We start from the raw sequence: 16,406 nt of genomic DNA, 5'->3' as shown, positions 1-16,406 counted from the left end.
TATATTAAAATCTTGGGGGTGGGGGGTTTCTTATGTTAAAATCATAACACCCAAAGGTGCTTCATCTTGATTGAAACTGGAATTTTAACAGGAAATTTATCTTGGGTAAACCTTTATTACTTTACAATACCAAAAACTTTGACATAGTTAAAGAACCAGCAAATTTCTGAGCCCCATACAAATCTTTATAAGACTTACTTTTAACTTTTTTCAATTGTACTGGAGCAATATATTTTTCTTTGAAGTATTATACCAACTCATAGCTTTCCAGTAAACTGATTAATGTAATCTGCTTTCTCCAAAAGTTTATATTGTACACAGTACAATATGTCTTAGTTATGTGCCCATCCATGCTTCTATTAGTTATTCTTCTGTAGTGTGTTTAAACCTTTTTATAGTGAACTCAGATCTAGTGAAACTGATATTCTGTTTAATGAATCTCTACTTATGCTAGACTGAAGTTGTTCTGGAGTTTGGAAAATGACTTTGCTAAGATACAGATACAATATTAAGACAATAATCAAAGTTGAAATGTGTTTTCCCTTTGGTTTTAGGTATGGGCAGCAATTCCTCCCTGGAAGCAAGGCACTTTATCAGAGTTTGTTGTAGCCAGTGGAAATGAGGTAACCATACCAAAATTTGAATATAAAAACAAAAATTTCAGCAGATTTTGTTTCTTTCAAAATCTATGTAAATTGCTATTTCACAATTTTAAAATTGTATAGATTTCTTTGGAATATTTTTTATGTAGTCAAGATATTTAGAAAAATGGAAAATTTAGCAACTGAGATTTAGTAAAGTTTGTTTAATTTGCAGTCTTGTGTAGTCCACAGAGTGGATTGAGTTAGTGATTTAAATTGCCAATTTTAATTGTAATTTAAATCTGCAGGCAGGAAACCTTGATTTAAATAATTGATTTTAATCTTGTTTTATATTTGTACTTTTTAATTGTTTTCCTAAAAGAATGTTGTTTCTCACTGGTTGGTAACCATTAAAACATGATGATTTGCACCTAAATATAGCCTTTACAGTAAATTTGGTACTGTTTTTTGTTATAGATTATAGTTATAAACTATGTACTTTTATTTAAGCAAATATATAGATTAACATATATTTATTCAAATTCTTAATTTGTGTCAAACGCTATTTGGATCGAAATTAGAATCCAGTTAAAAATGCACAAAATCAGCATTAATTTTCTTTAGTAGTTAAATAAAACTATCTTACATATGCTGGATACATAAGAAAAACATGTTTCAATAAACTGATGTATTAAACAAAGTCGTTAATGAATTGAACAGATTGTTTCTGATCACCATGTCCTTCATGATTCTAGAACTAGAAGATCTTGTCTTCTCACACTTAGTTTTTATTCATAGATTGGAAGAGGAAAACAAGCTTTGTTACTTTTTTTCATCTCTCAGTTGGTTTCTTATCTTTGAATGAACTAGCCATTGTAATAAACTAGTTGAATAAAGTGAAATGAAGAAAATATTCTCTCAGCACCTGCAGTCAAGAATCTTGCTATGAAAAGCTGGGTTAGCAGTTCAGCAAACTTGAGTTCCAGGTTCTTAGCCAGTGACTTCCACCAGTTCAGTAGTATGACTTTCTTTAAAACGTTTGCAGCAAACATTTACTGCTTAATATTATTTTTTATTGAATTTAAGTGATTTTAATAGATTATAGTAAAGATTTATTTTTAAATGAAAAATGTATTTAATGTAAACAAAATCTGAATTTTTTACTTAAATCAGTATTTTTTTTTAAATTGGTTTTTTTTTATCAACTCTGGTAGTCCACAAATATATTATTCATTGTGATTTAGACGTGACTGATTTTCTACTTTAGATATCTCATAAGCCCAAGTCTCTCAGTCACATTGAAGCTGCCTCCTTACCATATGTTGGTCTAACAGCATGGTCTGCAATGAATCAAATTGGGAGACTAAATCAACATAATTGCACTGGGAAACGGTAGGTTACTGGTCCTTCTGATTATATGTTTGCATTAAGATTTGTGTGTTTAATTTTTGTATAGTGAGCTCAGTGATCTTACATTTTTAAGAGGGGTAAAATAAAAAAAGGAATATGCACAGTCATTCCTATATAAACAATACGGTAAAGTCTTTGAATTTGCATTAGTGTGGTAAAGATGCAGAGATGACATATATGGCCAAAAGTTTACTTTCTTAATTCAGGGCCTGAACTGCTAAACTTTATTTTGACAAATAGTCCTATTAATTTCAGTGGGGCTCTTTGCTTAAGTAAAGCTTATAGAATCAGACCCTCAGTTGTTTTGATGGGGTAAGAGGTCTCCCCACCTCTCTAGCTTGGTCCTGATCCTATTAATACTTACACCTGCTCTTAACTCTGCTCATGTGAGTAAGTCTTTAAAGTCAATGGGACTACTCACATGAATAAAATTAAGAATGTGCATAAATGTTTGCACGATCTTGACCTTTCTTTTTGTTAGGAGAGATACTGAACTTTACCCCAACACAGGGGTTGTATTGACAACTTGCAAGGAGTCCAAGGGCTTAATTTGCATTCAGTGGAACAGATTGTTTACACCCTCATCTGTAGTAGGGATGTATGGCTCATTCAGAATACAGGTTGCTGCATGCAGTGCACCATCTTGATCTGAGTGGCCTTCTATGTTTGAAAAAAAAAGGGGGGAGGATAACTGTGGGTTATGTTTAGTTTGTGGACTGCAATTTGGCCATCAAGCTGTTGGGAGTCTGGGTGGAAGCAGAAAGGTGGAAGAGAAAGGAAAAGAATTCTTTTCCTAACAGAAAACTGCTAATCTGATAGTGACAGGTGGACAACAGAAGTAAAAATGTTTTGAAAAATTGGAGCAGATACTTTTTTTCTTTGTTATGAAATCTGCAGTTATCTGGCTTGCTTCTGTAAGGAACAAGCACTTAGAAGTATGGAAAAGAGTAAAAATATCAGAAATGAAAAATAATCACCAGAACTATTATGTTACATCCAAAGTTTAGATTGCAAAATAATGATATGGTGGTAGAAAGGTACTTGTCTGACCTCCTGTTATCCTGTCATATTACTGTTTTAATAAAATATATTGCAAAGGACATTGGATTTAATGACAATCTTTCATCCACATCTTTGAAAGATATTGAAGTAACTGGCTGTTGTGTGCCAATGTAAATTTCATCATGAAAATATCAGGCAAATGTTTGTTGTAAAGGTCAACTACAATTTGAGAAAATAAATTACTCTTTGAAATTGCTTCTGCTCTTGAAGCCATTGGTATTAACCTGTAGTAAACTGTGAAACTTTACACTTATCATCTCCCTCTTTATTTTTTAAATATTTTAGATCATTTTTGTTAATCTAAATATGATTAATATAATTTAATGATGTGCCTTTGGGTTAAAAAAAATTTAAAATGCCCTACCTAAGTTACAAATAAGTACCTAAAAGTGAAAGCTCTCTTTTAAAAAACTGTTATTTATACTGTTTCATTACTTTTTGCACATGAAAACAAACTAGTAAGTTGTACTTTCACATTCTCAGTCACTATTTAAATGTTCTGTTATTGCTAATAATCACTCATATGTAGTTGTACATTTACAGATTGCTTTATCAATAGTGTAAAACATAGGATTCCATGAATAGTTTTCAGTCTATAACATTTGGGTTGCAAACAATAGAGGAGGCGAGGAAAATGAAAATATTTTCTTGTGGTGTATCTCAGTGAAGTCTGTCTGCCTTTCTCTGAATTACTCTGGAGGAATAAACAGCGAATGCAGGGCTACATTTTTGATGTACTAATCTGTATATTTCTGTGTCTATTAAAGCTAAACACTTCTTGATACATCAGGAATAAAATATCCATGAACCTATTGGTGATATAATCATGCAGGATTTGTTTTCTTTTACGCATGTGACTGAGGGCTTGTCTTCATGTGACCGAGGGCTCCGTCAGTGAGGCAGCCATCAATGCAGTGGCATTGACTGAGCAGGTCTAGTGAAGACCCGCTCGGTTGATTGCTGAGTGCTCTCCTGTTGACTTAGGTATTCCACTGGAACGAGAAGCGTAAGCTATGTTGACAGGAGAGCTGTGCCGCTGTAGCGTTTAATGAAGTCACTACCTATGCCTTTGGGAGAGCATAGCTAGTCCGCCTCCGTGAGAGGCAGTAGCTATGTCACCTAGAGAAGCACTCCTGTCAACATAGTGCTGTCTACAGTGAGGATTAGATCTGTATAACTACATCGTTCAGGGGTGTGGATTTTCCACACCGTTGAATGATGTAGTTATACTGACATAAGTAGGTTGTGTAGACCGAACCTAAGGTAGCCTGAGGGCTGAAGGGGAGGAGGTGTTGTAGGAACTGACTATTCCAAGGGAATATTCTGATAGGAAGATCTATTGACCTTCTGGCTGCTTGCATCACCAGAGCATCCTGAAGAGCCTGAAGAAAAAAAGTCTGGTCCTTTAGGGCTCTTAGGGCTCTTTAGGTCAAAGGACCCGATCCAATGCCCTTTGTAAACATGGGGAATCCTTCAGTTAACGTCAGTGGGCATTGGGACAGGGCCATAGTACAGTGCATTTACAACCCACCTGATTTGTATCCTCATCTTGAGTTTTTACCTGCAGTATCTCATTCGTGACATGAATTAATCTTTTTTTGTAATTTGTGCACAGTGTGACAAAGCAATTTAATGGTTATCTCTGATAATAAGAATAATGAGGAGATGCACCCCAATTTTTCGTATGGAGTGGTGGGAAGCACTTAATTGCCCTAGGAGCCTGGATTTGATCATTTCTTCTTTCATGTTATGGTCTGGCCTTGGGTTGGGGGGATGAAAAAGTTTTTTTGACAACTTGTTTTGTTTCTGGAAATTTCCTTAATGCTGTTTGCCTCAGATGTGGAAATCTTGTACCATGTACAAGGAAGACCTTAGTGGATTAGAAGGTTTGGTAGAAAATAGAGCACATATGTCCTAAAGGCTTTTAGAATAAAAAAGATAATCTTCACCAAAGCTGTTTCAAACTTACACTGAAATATTTTACTTATGTCACTGTTCAAAAGATGAATTTTCAACTCTTTAGCTGCAGCTTTCTCCAAAAACTTAGCGAGAAAGTAGCAGATTTTAAGTTAGGAAGAAAACTGGCAAGGCTGTTCAATGGCAAAACATTTTTAAACCAAAACATCGATTCCAACATCAAAACAGTATACTACAATCTTGCATTGCAAAAACAATTTCCTTTGTATCCATCACAGTGAAAGGATTTAATCAGAAACATCCTTTGCTTGAGGATATCCTGTGATGCTTTCATTGAAGTTTCAGTATAAGATATCTCAGATCTTCAGTCTTTTGAACAAAATAGTCATTTAAATTCTGACCTGAATATTCCTGCCTTAATGTTAGCATATGGTTCAAAATTTACAATTCCATTTATAGGCTTCACATTAACACTTTCTTGTAAGTCTAGGTATTAAAGATTTAATATAAAATATCTGAATGAAGTTTGTAAACACCTTGATTAGAGTGCTGTTCTGAGGTCTCATATCACTAAACTAGGTTATTTTAACAAAATATTCTACTGTGTATTTGGTAAAATACTATGAGGTATTTATTACACACAGGTAAAATGAATCTACACTTGTCAAAATAAATGACAAACGCATTTTATGATGCAATAGTATTGATAATTTTTTATCTTGTTTGCTCATTCTCAAAATTTGGTACTGCAGTCTGTAATCTCTCCCAGTTATAAACAAAAACTAGCTGAGTTCTATTTACCATAGCATTTCTAGAAAAGAAATGTATTTTAATTTAGTACAGCCTCAAAATTATTTTTGCTTAGTCTACATTACGTGTTTTTCTGCTAGACAACTATAGAGTTTAATAATGTGACTTATATCCCATGAGTTCTAAAATGTCTCAATATTGTAAATACCACACTTTAAACAAAAATTGTTTCCTAGGTTTACATTGAGCATTGGTTTTTCTGTTAAGGAAATATCACAATATACAGCCAGTGAATATTTGGTGTATAAAGTATGGGTCCAATCTTACGAAGTGCCTACCGTACTCAATTCTTTGGGAAGGAAGGGTGGAAATAGTAATTTCTTTAAGTTGTCTTTTGATGAAAGTATTATTGGCCTACTGTTCCATTGCTGAATTAGAGGAAAACTCATATTAGCAAGGTAAAAAGCTGCCTTGCAGTACTGGAAGATAGTGTAATTGGCATAGAAACCTAAATCAACAGTGTTACCTCACATTTTAGTCATCTGAATGGTTAACTGTCCAAAGCACCAATTTTGAAAGGTAAACAGATATCATTTCAGATAGCCTGATATCTGAGGTCTGTAAGAGACATTCAAGTAGAATGTTGTTAAAAATTTACACTTTTTTAGAATTGACATGTTGGTACCCCCTCTAAAATTCAACTGTAGGTATTTGTTATGACTGCTCCAATGCTATATTCATCATACCCTTGTCCTAGCTGCTGCTTCTCTCCTACATTAATGTTTATCTCCCTGTTGTAACCCTTCTCATGTAAATAGGATCACCAAAGAATCATTGTGTATATTGGGTATTTCTTTAGTTTAATTCACTTGGGTCCTTACATGGTGGAATTGTCTTGCTATGTAGTTAGTTTTTATCAATTGGAATTGCTCTTGTTTTACAGAATATTAATCTTTGGCGCTTCGGGTGGAGTTGGTACCTTTGCTATACAGGTGATGTATTACAATAAGCCCACTATGTTTCCTTTATAAAAGTATGCTATGATCAAAGTTTAAGGGAAGAGAGTTGGGGGCTGTTGGTGGTGAATCAGCAAGCTATTGAATGATCTCAGTGCAAGCCCAAAGGTAAGAGAGTTTGAAAATAGTTTGAGATCTATCATTTCCATCTACTTTGTTATTATCTTAGCCTAAATTAGGAAGAAGTAGACTTTAGGGCAGAGAGGTTATGGGTGTAGAAAGTGAAAGACTACACTTCAAAGCTTTAATTTACTGGCAAGGAGACTCCAACTTCCATGTGACTTTAAATCTTACGTGTTTCGATTAGATTTCTTCCCACCAGCACTCCGCACTCTCTCTCCATAAGGGCTAAGTGTACAAGTGGAATAAACTGGCATAAATTGATAATGATTTCAACAAATTGCTTTGGTTTCTGATGTAAATTTTCCTTAATTTGTTAATATTTTTGTGTGCATCAAACATAATGTAATGGTTTAGAATGTAATTCCCTTTTTTTAATCTCAACAGTTGTTAACGTTCGGGATAGGAGATGGTCTCTAATGAGTTATTCATTACGGAACTTGTTCTTAGTACATTTGCATTTAATTCGGGCCTTTTTATTGTCCCATTACATTCAAGCATCTTTGTCTTCAGAGTATAAACAAATAAATTTTGGATGATTTCACCATTACGTATTTTTTTCAGATTTCAAGGATGTCACATATTAGCCTTTAGAAGAGTCTGGGAGAGTTTTCAGTGGTACATGAGCTGCCTGAGATTTGATAAAACAGGTTGCTAAATGAGTTCAGGGAGAAAGGTTGAGTCTGCCACTATTTAGTTGTGATTGCTGTCTGTCATCATGCAGGATAATTAATTCCTGTGTTAGGTTTACATTTGGCAGCTATCGAAAAAGATATTGCAGTGAAGACCTCAAGTGGCTTAGGAGGAGTGAAAATAATGTATATGATAGAGAGGAATTTTGCTTGTTATTTATTTACCTTCTGTTTGTGTAGCTTTGCAGACTAGAAACTAATTAGCCACCTTCCTTATGATAAATTAATGATAGTTTTGCATTTTTAAAGTTACTTCTTTCACTGTTAACACACTAAGTCCATGTTCAGGGGCATATGTGGTGACAAAATATTTTAAATTCCTGACTTTGTGAAATAAGTTTCTACCATAGATGGCATGGTGAGTTGATTAAAATCAAGGAGATTTAGATCACCGTGGAAAGTTTTAATTTAAATAATTGATTTTAATCAACTTCTCTATTTGTACTTCATTTACTTTCTAAAGAAAAGTACATTTTCATTGGTTGGTATAACTATTGAAACATTAACAAATTTATTTTTAGCAGGCATAAGCTTTCATGAGGCTCAGCTCACTTCTGAGCTGAGCCTCACGAAAGCTTATGCCTGCTAAAATTAAATTTTAGTCTTTAAAGTGCCACAGAACTCTCGTTGTTTTTGCTGTATACAGAATAACACAGCTACCCCTCTGGAACTTTTCTATTGAAACATTGATTTACAGCTAAATAAAGCCTTTACACTAGATTTGTTACATCTTTTTGATACCTAGGAGGATACACTATAACTATAAATATTTATTTAAGCAATTATATAGCTTAATATTTTCAGATTCTTATTAATTGTACTTTTTTAGTATGTTAGAAAGTGGTGAATGATACATTGCGTAGTAAATAGTTAACTTTTTGGTCATGATTTCTGTCAAACTGCATTAGGATGGTAACTGGAATTTAATTCAACACACACAATAACATATAAAGCTTATTTTTATTAAATGAAATAAGTCATTAATACAGTTAATGACCTTTTTTGATTATATTTACAAAGCTTAAACTCAAAAGTTAGATGTTTTCCCCTGATGCTTTCTTTATCTAGAAAACAGCCTTTAACACAAAAGTTTTTGATAGGGGCTTAGAGATTCAGCATATTTATTTTTTATTTAAATGTTTTAATACGTTTACATTTTAACATATTTTGTTTTAAATTCATATTTAATTTTAAACAGGTTTATTTTTAAAAAGAAAAACTTATTATAATTTAAATAAGAAAATAAAAAAATCCAATTCGAATGTAAAAAATCTTTTTTTTAAATCGATTTTTATCCACCCTGATAGAAGATTTTCATTTTGCATATTGGCAGCCAAGTACATACTTAGACAGTCTGCAGCATTTGAGGAATTAACTGTCCAAATTACTAACTTTGAAAGGCAAGCAAAAACCTTTTAGTTAAGGTAGTCTGGTATCTGAAATCTGCAAGAGGCATCAACGTAGAAGATTATAACTGCATATCCTAAACACTGTTTATGGCGTTATGTATTAGTATATTGCCCTACACAGTAACACGGAGCACCTGATAAGCCCACTCTCTACAGCAGATGTTTATTTTGAACCTGTTGATAACAAGATGTTGGTCTTCTCAGGTATTTTCACTGTTTAAATAATTTTTAAACCAGAGGATTTTTTTATGTTTTTAGTTAATGAAAGCTTGGGGTGGTCATGTGACAGCAGTTTGTTCTTCGGATGCCAGTGCCCTGGTGAAAAAGCTTGGAGCAGATGATGTGATTGATTACAAATCTGGAGATGTAGCAGAGCAACTGAAAATGTTACCATTGTATGTACAAATGCAGTTAAAGATTTATGTGCAATATGGACATAGGCAGCAAGCAGTCTCCTTTTGGGTTGCTTAAATCCTAAATTAGTCTGGCAGACTCCCTGTGTCTGGGGTTTGAGCCTTCCTGTTTGCAAAGCTTTACTTTCTAAAGCTAGCTCCCTACCTTCTCCCCTTTGAATGTGGTACGTGAAGTGAGTATCATAAATATAGACTGCTCTGCAGGATTAAGTTTAAAAAAAATAAAATAAAAAAAAGGTTATCAGTGGGAAGAGCTCAGTCATTTAAACGCAGTTCTATAATTATATGATTTGCATAACTATATCAGCTTCCCTCCAAGGATCTCACAACTCTTACAAACATTAATGAAAGACAACAAGGGTGAGGTACTATTTTTTTTATTGGATCAATTTCTGTTGGTGAGAAAGACAAGCTTTCGAGCTTACACAGATCTCTTCTTCATACTTAACTGATCCATGGTTCAGTTTCTCTTTCTGTAAAACGAACCATTAGTGTTTGCTTACCTCACACAGCATTTGCAAAGCTTAATTCATTAATGTTTGCAGTGTTGCTGAAGCAGACCTGAGGAAGAGCTTTGTGTAAGCTTGAAAGCTTGCTTTTTTTCCACCAACAGAAGTTGGTCCAATAAAAGATACTATCTCACTCACCTTGTCTCTCTAATATCCTGGGACCAGCATGGCTACAACAACACTGGAAACATTAATGAATTCATCTTTGAAGTCAGGACTAATCGTTCATTTTACAGAAAGGGAAACTGAGGCAAGGAGCAGTTAAATTGCTAAAGTCTTATAGCAATTGTATGGCACAGCTGGGAATAGATTGAGCTTTTCTGGGAGCCTAGTCCAGCTATCTCAGATAAATTACAAATGTTCCAAGATAAATACATTTATGTTTAAAATACATAGTTTAAAATTTTCCTTGGAATTAAAGTTCTTTGATAGGGTTTTTTACCTGTAAGGATATTGTGCTTTTTTTTTTCTTAAAGAATTATTCAAATATAAATTGTGATAATTATATTTGCATCTAAAGGATTTCAAACCTTAGGAGAAGAATGAGAAGCTCTAGAATATCTTGAAACTATCATAGGGCGGACTGACACTTGCAGCAGCATGTCGAGTACAGACACAGTATGCCCAGCTAGCATGGGTATAAAGAGCAGTGTAGATGGTGAGGCACTGCTTAGGTAAGTAGAGTGTCCTACAGGCCTAAAGCCCTGCATGCCCAAACAATGCTTCCCTTGTCTACACTGCTATTTTTAGCACTGTAGTGTCCTGCTGCCTCCCAACTGGGAGGCTTTTTCTGCCGCAGTGAAAAGTTACAGCAGCTCCCTGCTGCCTCTCCTCTGACAGAGCCTTTTCCTCACTGCAGTGAGATGTCCCTGCAGAGAGGAGCTGCTGGAGCCTTTCATGGCCATATATAGCTGCACACCACAGTGAGTGAGGATACAGCTTGCCTTTCACTGTGATGTGTAACTACACATAGCCTACGCACCACTGCTTGTGTAGTCAAATGTAGACAAAGTCATAGTGACTTTAAACAGTTAGTTTGGTGTTCAGTTTAGCTACAGTGAGATTGTTAGTTGGCCCTGAGATCAACATGATGATGGTATCCTGTCTGTAGTGAATGAGCAGTAACATGGAAGTACAATCTTCTGTGTATAGTGGGGCTGGGATATAGTGAGCTAGGATTTAGTTGAAAGTCTGAATCTTCCATGCTAGATTGCTGTACACAGATTGTTTGAATGCCTTGCATCTGCAAATGGACATTTCAGCTATAATCAATCTCTGCTTAGAATCACCTTTTCTCTGAATAATAAACAAGTTAATTACAAGACTGTTTCCCTGTATTTTTTCAGTGTAACAGTGATTTCCAAACACATTCTTTTCCCTGTCTCCAGGTTTGATTTCATCCTAGATAACATTGGTGGATCCACTGAAAATTGGTCTCTAAATTTCCTCAAGAAGTGGTCAGGAGCTACATATGTTACTTTGATAACGCCCTTTCTGCTGAATGTGGACAGGCTTGGAGTAGCTGATGGCATGCTACAAACAGGAGTCACGGTTGGAACCAAAGCCATAAAGGTATGGTAACAAAATGGATGCTTTATAACTCTATGTAATAATGAGTTTCCTCTCTGGTTTTGATGCAGTCAGTCTCCTGGTACGTGTGTTTGTGTTTGTTTGTTTGTTTGTTTTTTCATTCCCTCTCCCCCCATTTCTGTATGCGTAGTTTGGCATGCTCATACTCTTACAACTGTTTTTTTTTCTTTCCTCCACACAAAAGGAAATAGTTGGTGATAGTTGAGTGAGAACTGATATCTGTCTGGCTGATGTAGCCCTCAGTTAATTTTTTTCATTCTACTTCTTTCCTATAAATTCTTGCTGATATGTCCACAGTAAATGCAACAGATGAAATCCTGGCCCTATTGAAGTCAATCAGAGTTTTGCTATTGACTTCATTGGGGTCAGGATTTCACCCATCATGTTGTTCGCTCTAGTGATGTACCATCTTCATCCCTATTTGGAGAGAATTCACACGGGACAGCTAAGAAGCACTTCTCCTTTTTCCTGTCCTCTCTCTTCTGAATCATATTTCTGGGTGGTGATATTGCTACCCTAATTTTTCTAACTTCACTGACTTTTTAAATAATTTCTTCTCACGCTGAAGCAAACTGATTAATTTATTTTGAGGGGGAGGGACGTGTGTGTGTGTGTGTGTGTGTGTGTGTCTTTGCACAGTTTACATCTTATATAAGAAACAGTCTTACTTTTCCGCTGTGGAGATAAGACTTTTATCACAACTAGCCAATTCGTGCATTTGGACACCGGAATGCACTCTGATCTTATTGTGATAGCCTCAACATCCATGTTCATACATCTAGTCCATGTGCTTCTGTGACATTTAGACACCAGCAGATATTTACCACACTTTTCTTAAGATACCTTTCTAGGTTCTGACTCTCTTGTTTAATTGTGCAGTTCACTTTTTGAATTTCTTTTTAACTCTTTGTATGTGTTTGTGTGATCTGTCCATTTCAGCACTTATGTAAAGGAATCCATTATCGATGGGCATTTTTCACACCGAGTGGACCATCTTTGGATGAAATAGCAGAACTGGTTGATTCAGGAAAGGTATGTTAGAATCAGTAATTTAACCTGCTGTATTATTGCTGAAATAAATGCTTCTTTGGCTTAAAAGGTGTATAATTCACAGTTAAGGAATAAAACATTACAAGCTGTTCAGTGAGAGGGTTAATTGTTACTCTCCAACTTTTCCTTCTTGCTTAGTTATCATCCCTGTGTATAGAATTGGGACATTGGTGTTTCCTACTGTGTTAATATTAGGAGTCTCCCCTCTTTTCAGACATAAAGCTTATTGGGCCATAGGCAAAACGGGCTCCCTGGAAGTGATCATTTAGCATGAACTCTGACAATGAAAATTAAAAAAGCATGTTGTTGCATAGCAGGGATGTCTGGTTTGGTTATTCAGTCAATATGAACTTTACTGCTTCTCTTATCTATGTACCCAATCTACTCTAGACCTGTGCAGTGCTAGAATATTTAGGGTATTACAGGTCATCGATGACAGACATTGGCAGGGTGGTGTGGGGAATCTTGCATGTAATTATTTCATTTTTTATGAGTGTAAAATTCAGTAATACTGTAACATAACTTTTATAAAGATCCATGGTCTTTTAAATTATCAATTGTCGTGAAACTTTCCACAGTGGAATCAGAAATGGGACATGATGAGGAAGGTGTGCTATTGCTTTCCTAACTTTCCCAAGTTAAAGAGCTTGTTACAAAACATCTGCAAATGAGGATGGGGAGACTCCTCCTAACAGTGAAATTAGTCTCACCTCCTACCCCCGTGCTGGGAGATGAGGCGCTGTCAGAACTGGCCTTGCCATCTCTACACCTTTTAGGGACTCCCACCCAGTGGGGAAATCTCCAGCAGAGATGCTATGGGCAGTTTCCTATTGCCTTTGTGCTGCCGAAGCAGAGCAGGGAAGAGAACCTGCCTCTATGCACTGTTCGTTCTAGAACATGAATCTGCAGGCCATTTCACACTCATGGGGCTAAAAGAGGGGTCATTTTCTCCTTTCTCTTCACTATATATCTCCCCCTCCCCTAAAAGAAACTGGTGGTATTTAGTTTTGCACTTTTTCCAATTCCTAAATGATTTTTAGGCCACTTTAGACTTCATTGCTGCTATTCATCTTTTTAGTGCCTTTGACCAAGTACACAGAATAACAGGCATGCGCTTCCTGTTCTGCCCATGTCACCTCTGAAGTACTTACCAGCCAGTGGAATGTCAGCACTTCAAAGAATATTGCTTCTGACTACTGCTACACAGAGGCTGTAGCAGCAAATGGGTTATAGTGTTTTATGACTGTGCTCATGGCTGCAGTTTCACAATACTTGGCATTGCATCCGACATTTCATGCGCAATCCTGCAGCCTAGAAAGAACCCATAACAGATGCTTTACTTCCTATGATCTTGCGTGACCACATTCAGCAAATCATTTAATAAGGAGCAGAAGTACCTGTGTCTTTCTAGTTACTCTTTGTCCTGACTCTTGGCGGTCACAGCACGATTGTGTTTTGTTCCTATCTTGTATTTAAAACAAAAATGCAGAATATGGCCATGAAGATCTCTCAGGAAATATCTATTTATGCAATAGAGAAAAAGCTTAATTTGTATTCATCTGCCGAATAATCTGGATAGGTGGATGCTAATGCCATTTAAAATTGCATCATAAATTTATGGATGTGTCCTGATTTACCCTTTTATTGTAAGATGGCTATGAGGATAAAGGTGTTTGCTTAGACTTTTATTCTGTCTCTACAAAAACAGGTTGTAGTGTCAAAAAGTGTTTTATCTCCATAATCATCATGCGAATAGTATTTAACTCATTGCTTTGTAAAATGCTTTGGGCACCTGTAGTATGGAAGGTATTGTACAAAAACCAAATCCGTTCCATTTGGATCTACTTTAATATCCTGTAATTTTGTTGTCTGTTCAGATTGATCAATCATAGATTCATTGAGGTGGAAATGTGAAAATGGGGGAAAAAGACAGGGATATGTATGTCATAGAACATCCCACAACTAAACTATGAATAATATTTGTTTATGAAACTAGATTATAATAGAGCCATATGGAGGCTATTCATACAGATTGTCATGGTCCATTGAAGTCCATGGGAATCTTTCCATTTAGTTCAGCTGAATTTGGATCAGGTTCTCAGTCAACATAAGAACAACTATACTGGGTCAGACCAATGATCCATCTAGCCAAGTATCCTGTCTTCCAACAGTGGCCAATGCCAAGTGCATCAGAGGAAATGAACAGAACAGGTAATCATTGAGTGATCCATCCCTTGTCATCCACTCCCAACTTCTGGCAGTCCAAAGCTAGGGATACCCAGAGCATGGGTTTGCATCCCTGACTGTCTTGTCTAATAGCCACTAATGGAGGTATCCGTCATAGGGGTAAATGCACTTTTGTGTAATGCTATCCTAATTCTTCCTCAGTTATACTGAATCAACTTTTAACCTTTTACAAGGTGTCTTGTGTGCTGTGCTTCACTTAATACAACCCAAAATTGTATTAGCTTTTTCTGCAAAAACATCACATTGCTGACTCATGTTGAGGTTGTGATCCACCACAGCTCCCAGATCCTTGTCAGCAATGCTGCCGCCAAGCCAGTTATCCCCCATTCTGTATTTGTGCATTTGGTTTTTATTCCTTAAATGTAGCACCTTACATTTTGTGTTTGTTGAATTTCATTTTGTTGTGTATAGCCCAGTTCTGCAATTTATCAAGATCCCTCTGAATTTTAGCTTTATCCTCCAAAGTGTTGGAGAAGAGTTGTTTTTAAACGGACACTTTTTATGAGGTGTTGACCCATAAATAAGACTAGCCTGCTCATAAAAGCCAATAGTAAGTGTTCTGAAGGCCAAAGAGTTTGGATTCTTAGCGTGGATGAGTCATGGGAATTTTACCTTTCACTTCATCCAGTCTACCTTCAACACATTAACATTTCCTAGTGCTGCTTCTGGTAATCTTTAAGCCTGGCTGCTGAGACTGACTAGTTTGAGAGACAACCTAGTGATAATTGCATTATCTTGAGAACTGTGAATCTTTGTGATATCAGTAGATTTCATTAATGTACTTGGAAACCTCCGCATTGAACTCTGTCACTTATGTATCTAGGCCTTTGACGATCTTTACTCCCTCCCACTGTATTGTGTGTGTTCAATTCCAGAGGGTGTTGATGGCAAGTAGAGAAGAATGTTTGTTTAAAATGCAGCACTTCCCAGTGTAACCCTGTGAGGGTTCTCAGGGTATCCAGGACTGAGTGTCACCACGTTACCCCCTGCCTGTGGTGTGAGGGAGTCTTGCTTGTGATTAACTGGGAATTAGGTCCATGACACCACGAGCCTGTTAACCACCCATGCACTATCCTCTAAGCTGTGCCTGCCCTTATTTTGCCTTGCAGGTTAGCAATAGGTGCAACCCAGACCCTGAGACCCTTTGAAGAGTTCCCTTTAGTGGTTAGCAACTTATCCACTGAACACTCAGAAATACCAGGTCTGTTCTCCCCAAGGGGACAGAGTACACACCAGCTTATATTATTCAGCTCAGGATCAGCACTTTGCTTAATATCACAGCGCTGAGATATATTATAGTGAAAACAATAAGAAGTTTATCATAAAAGATTCGAGAGTCTGGTGACAGTAAGAAAATTCAAAACAAATGGTTACATACAAAACAAAATCATAACATGCTTTCTAGAGACTAAACTTAACTTAAATGGTTAACCTCCTGTCTAAAGTAGTTTCTCACCCTCTGTGGCATTTCAGCGAAGACTTGTTGTGATCTCATTGTGGTTATATGGTTTCATGAATGTAAAGCAAACTGTTTGCTTCCTAAGTGGAGGATTATGGGGTATCTTTTTTGTCTTATAGATTCATCACCAAAACTTATTGTCTTTGTTCACAGCTGGGATAATCACCTGTGATTTGTTTTT

At 36.1% G+C, this 16,406-nt stretch overlaps 1 protein-coding gene across 2 annotated transcripts in view; it reads left to right on the top strand.

The window, feature by feature from the left end:
- The window catches only part of RTN4IP1 (reticulon 4 interacting protein 1), a 34,379-nt gene that overhangs the window by 4,271 nt on the left and 13,702 nt on the right, over positions 1 to 16,406 (top strand). For both annotated transcript variants that reach the window (XR_010919420.1, XM_067546546.1), the window contains exons 3-8: positions 555 to 623; positions 1,849 to 1,973; positions 6,664 to 6,712; positions 9,216 to 9,352; positions 11,268 to 11,451; positions 12,409 to 12,501. Coding sequence is in view for 1 of the 2 variants with exons in the window: in XM_067546546.1 (XP_067402647.1) it covers positions 555 to 623; positions 1,849 to 1,973; positions 6,664 to 6,712; positions 9,216 to 9,352; positions 11,268 to 11,451; positions 12,409 to 12,501 (657 nt within the window). In the remaining variant the exon portion in view is untranslated. The remainder of the gene's footprint in view (positions 1 to 554; positions 624 to 1,848; positions 1,974 to 6,663; positions 6,713 to 9,215; positions 9,353 to 11,267; positions 11,452 to 12,408; positions 12,502 to 16,406) is intronic.

Source organism: Emydura macquarii, unplaced genomic scaffold (genome assembly GCF_026122565.2).
Source record: "Emydura macquarii macquarii isolate MOO-44397 ecotype Brisbane River unplaced genomic scaffold, CSIRO-AGI_Emac_v2 contig_1146, whole genome shotgun sequence".
NCBI lineage: Eukaryota > Metazoa > Chordata > Testudines > Chelidae > Emydura > Emydura macquarii.
The sequence above is the reverse complement of the archived record's forward strand: the minus strand, read 5'-3'. Positions and strand labels throughout refer to the sequence as shown.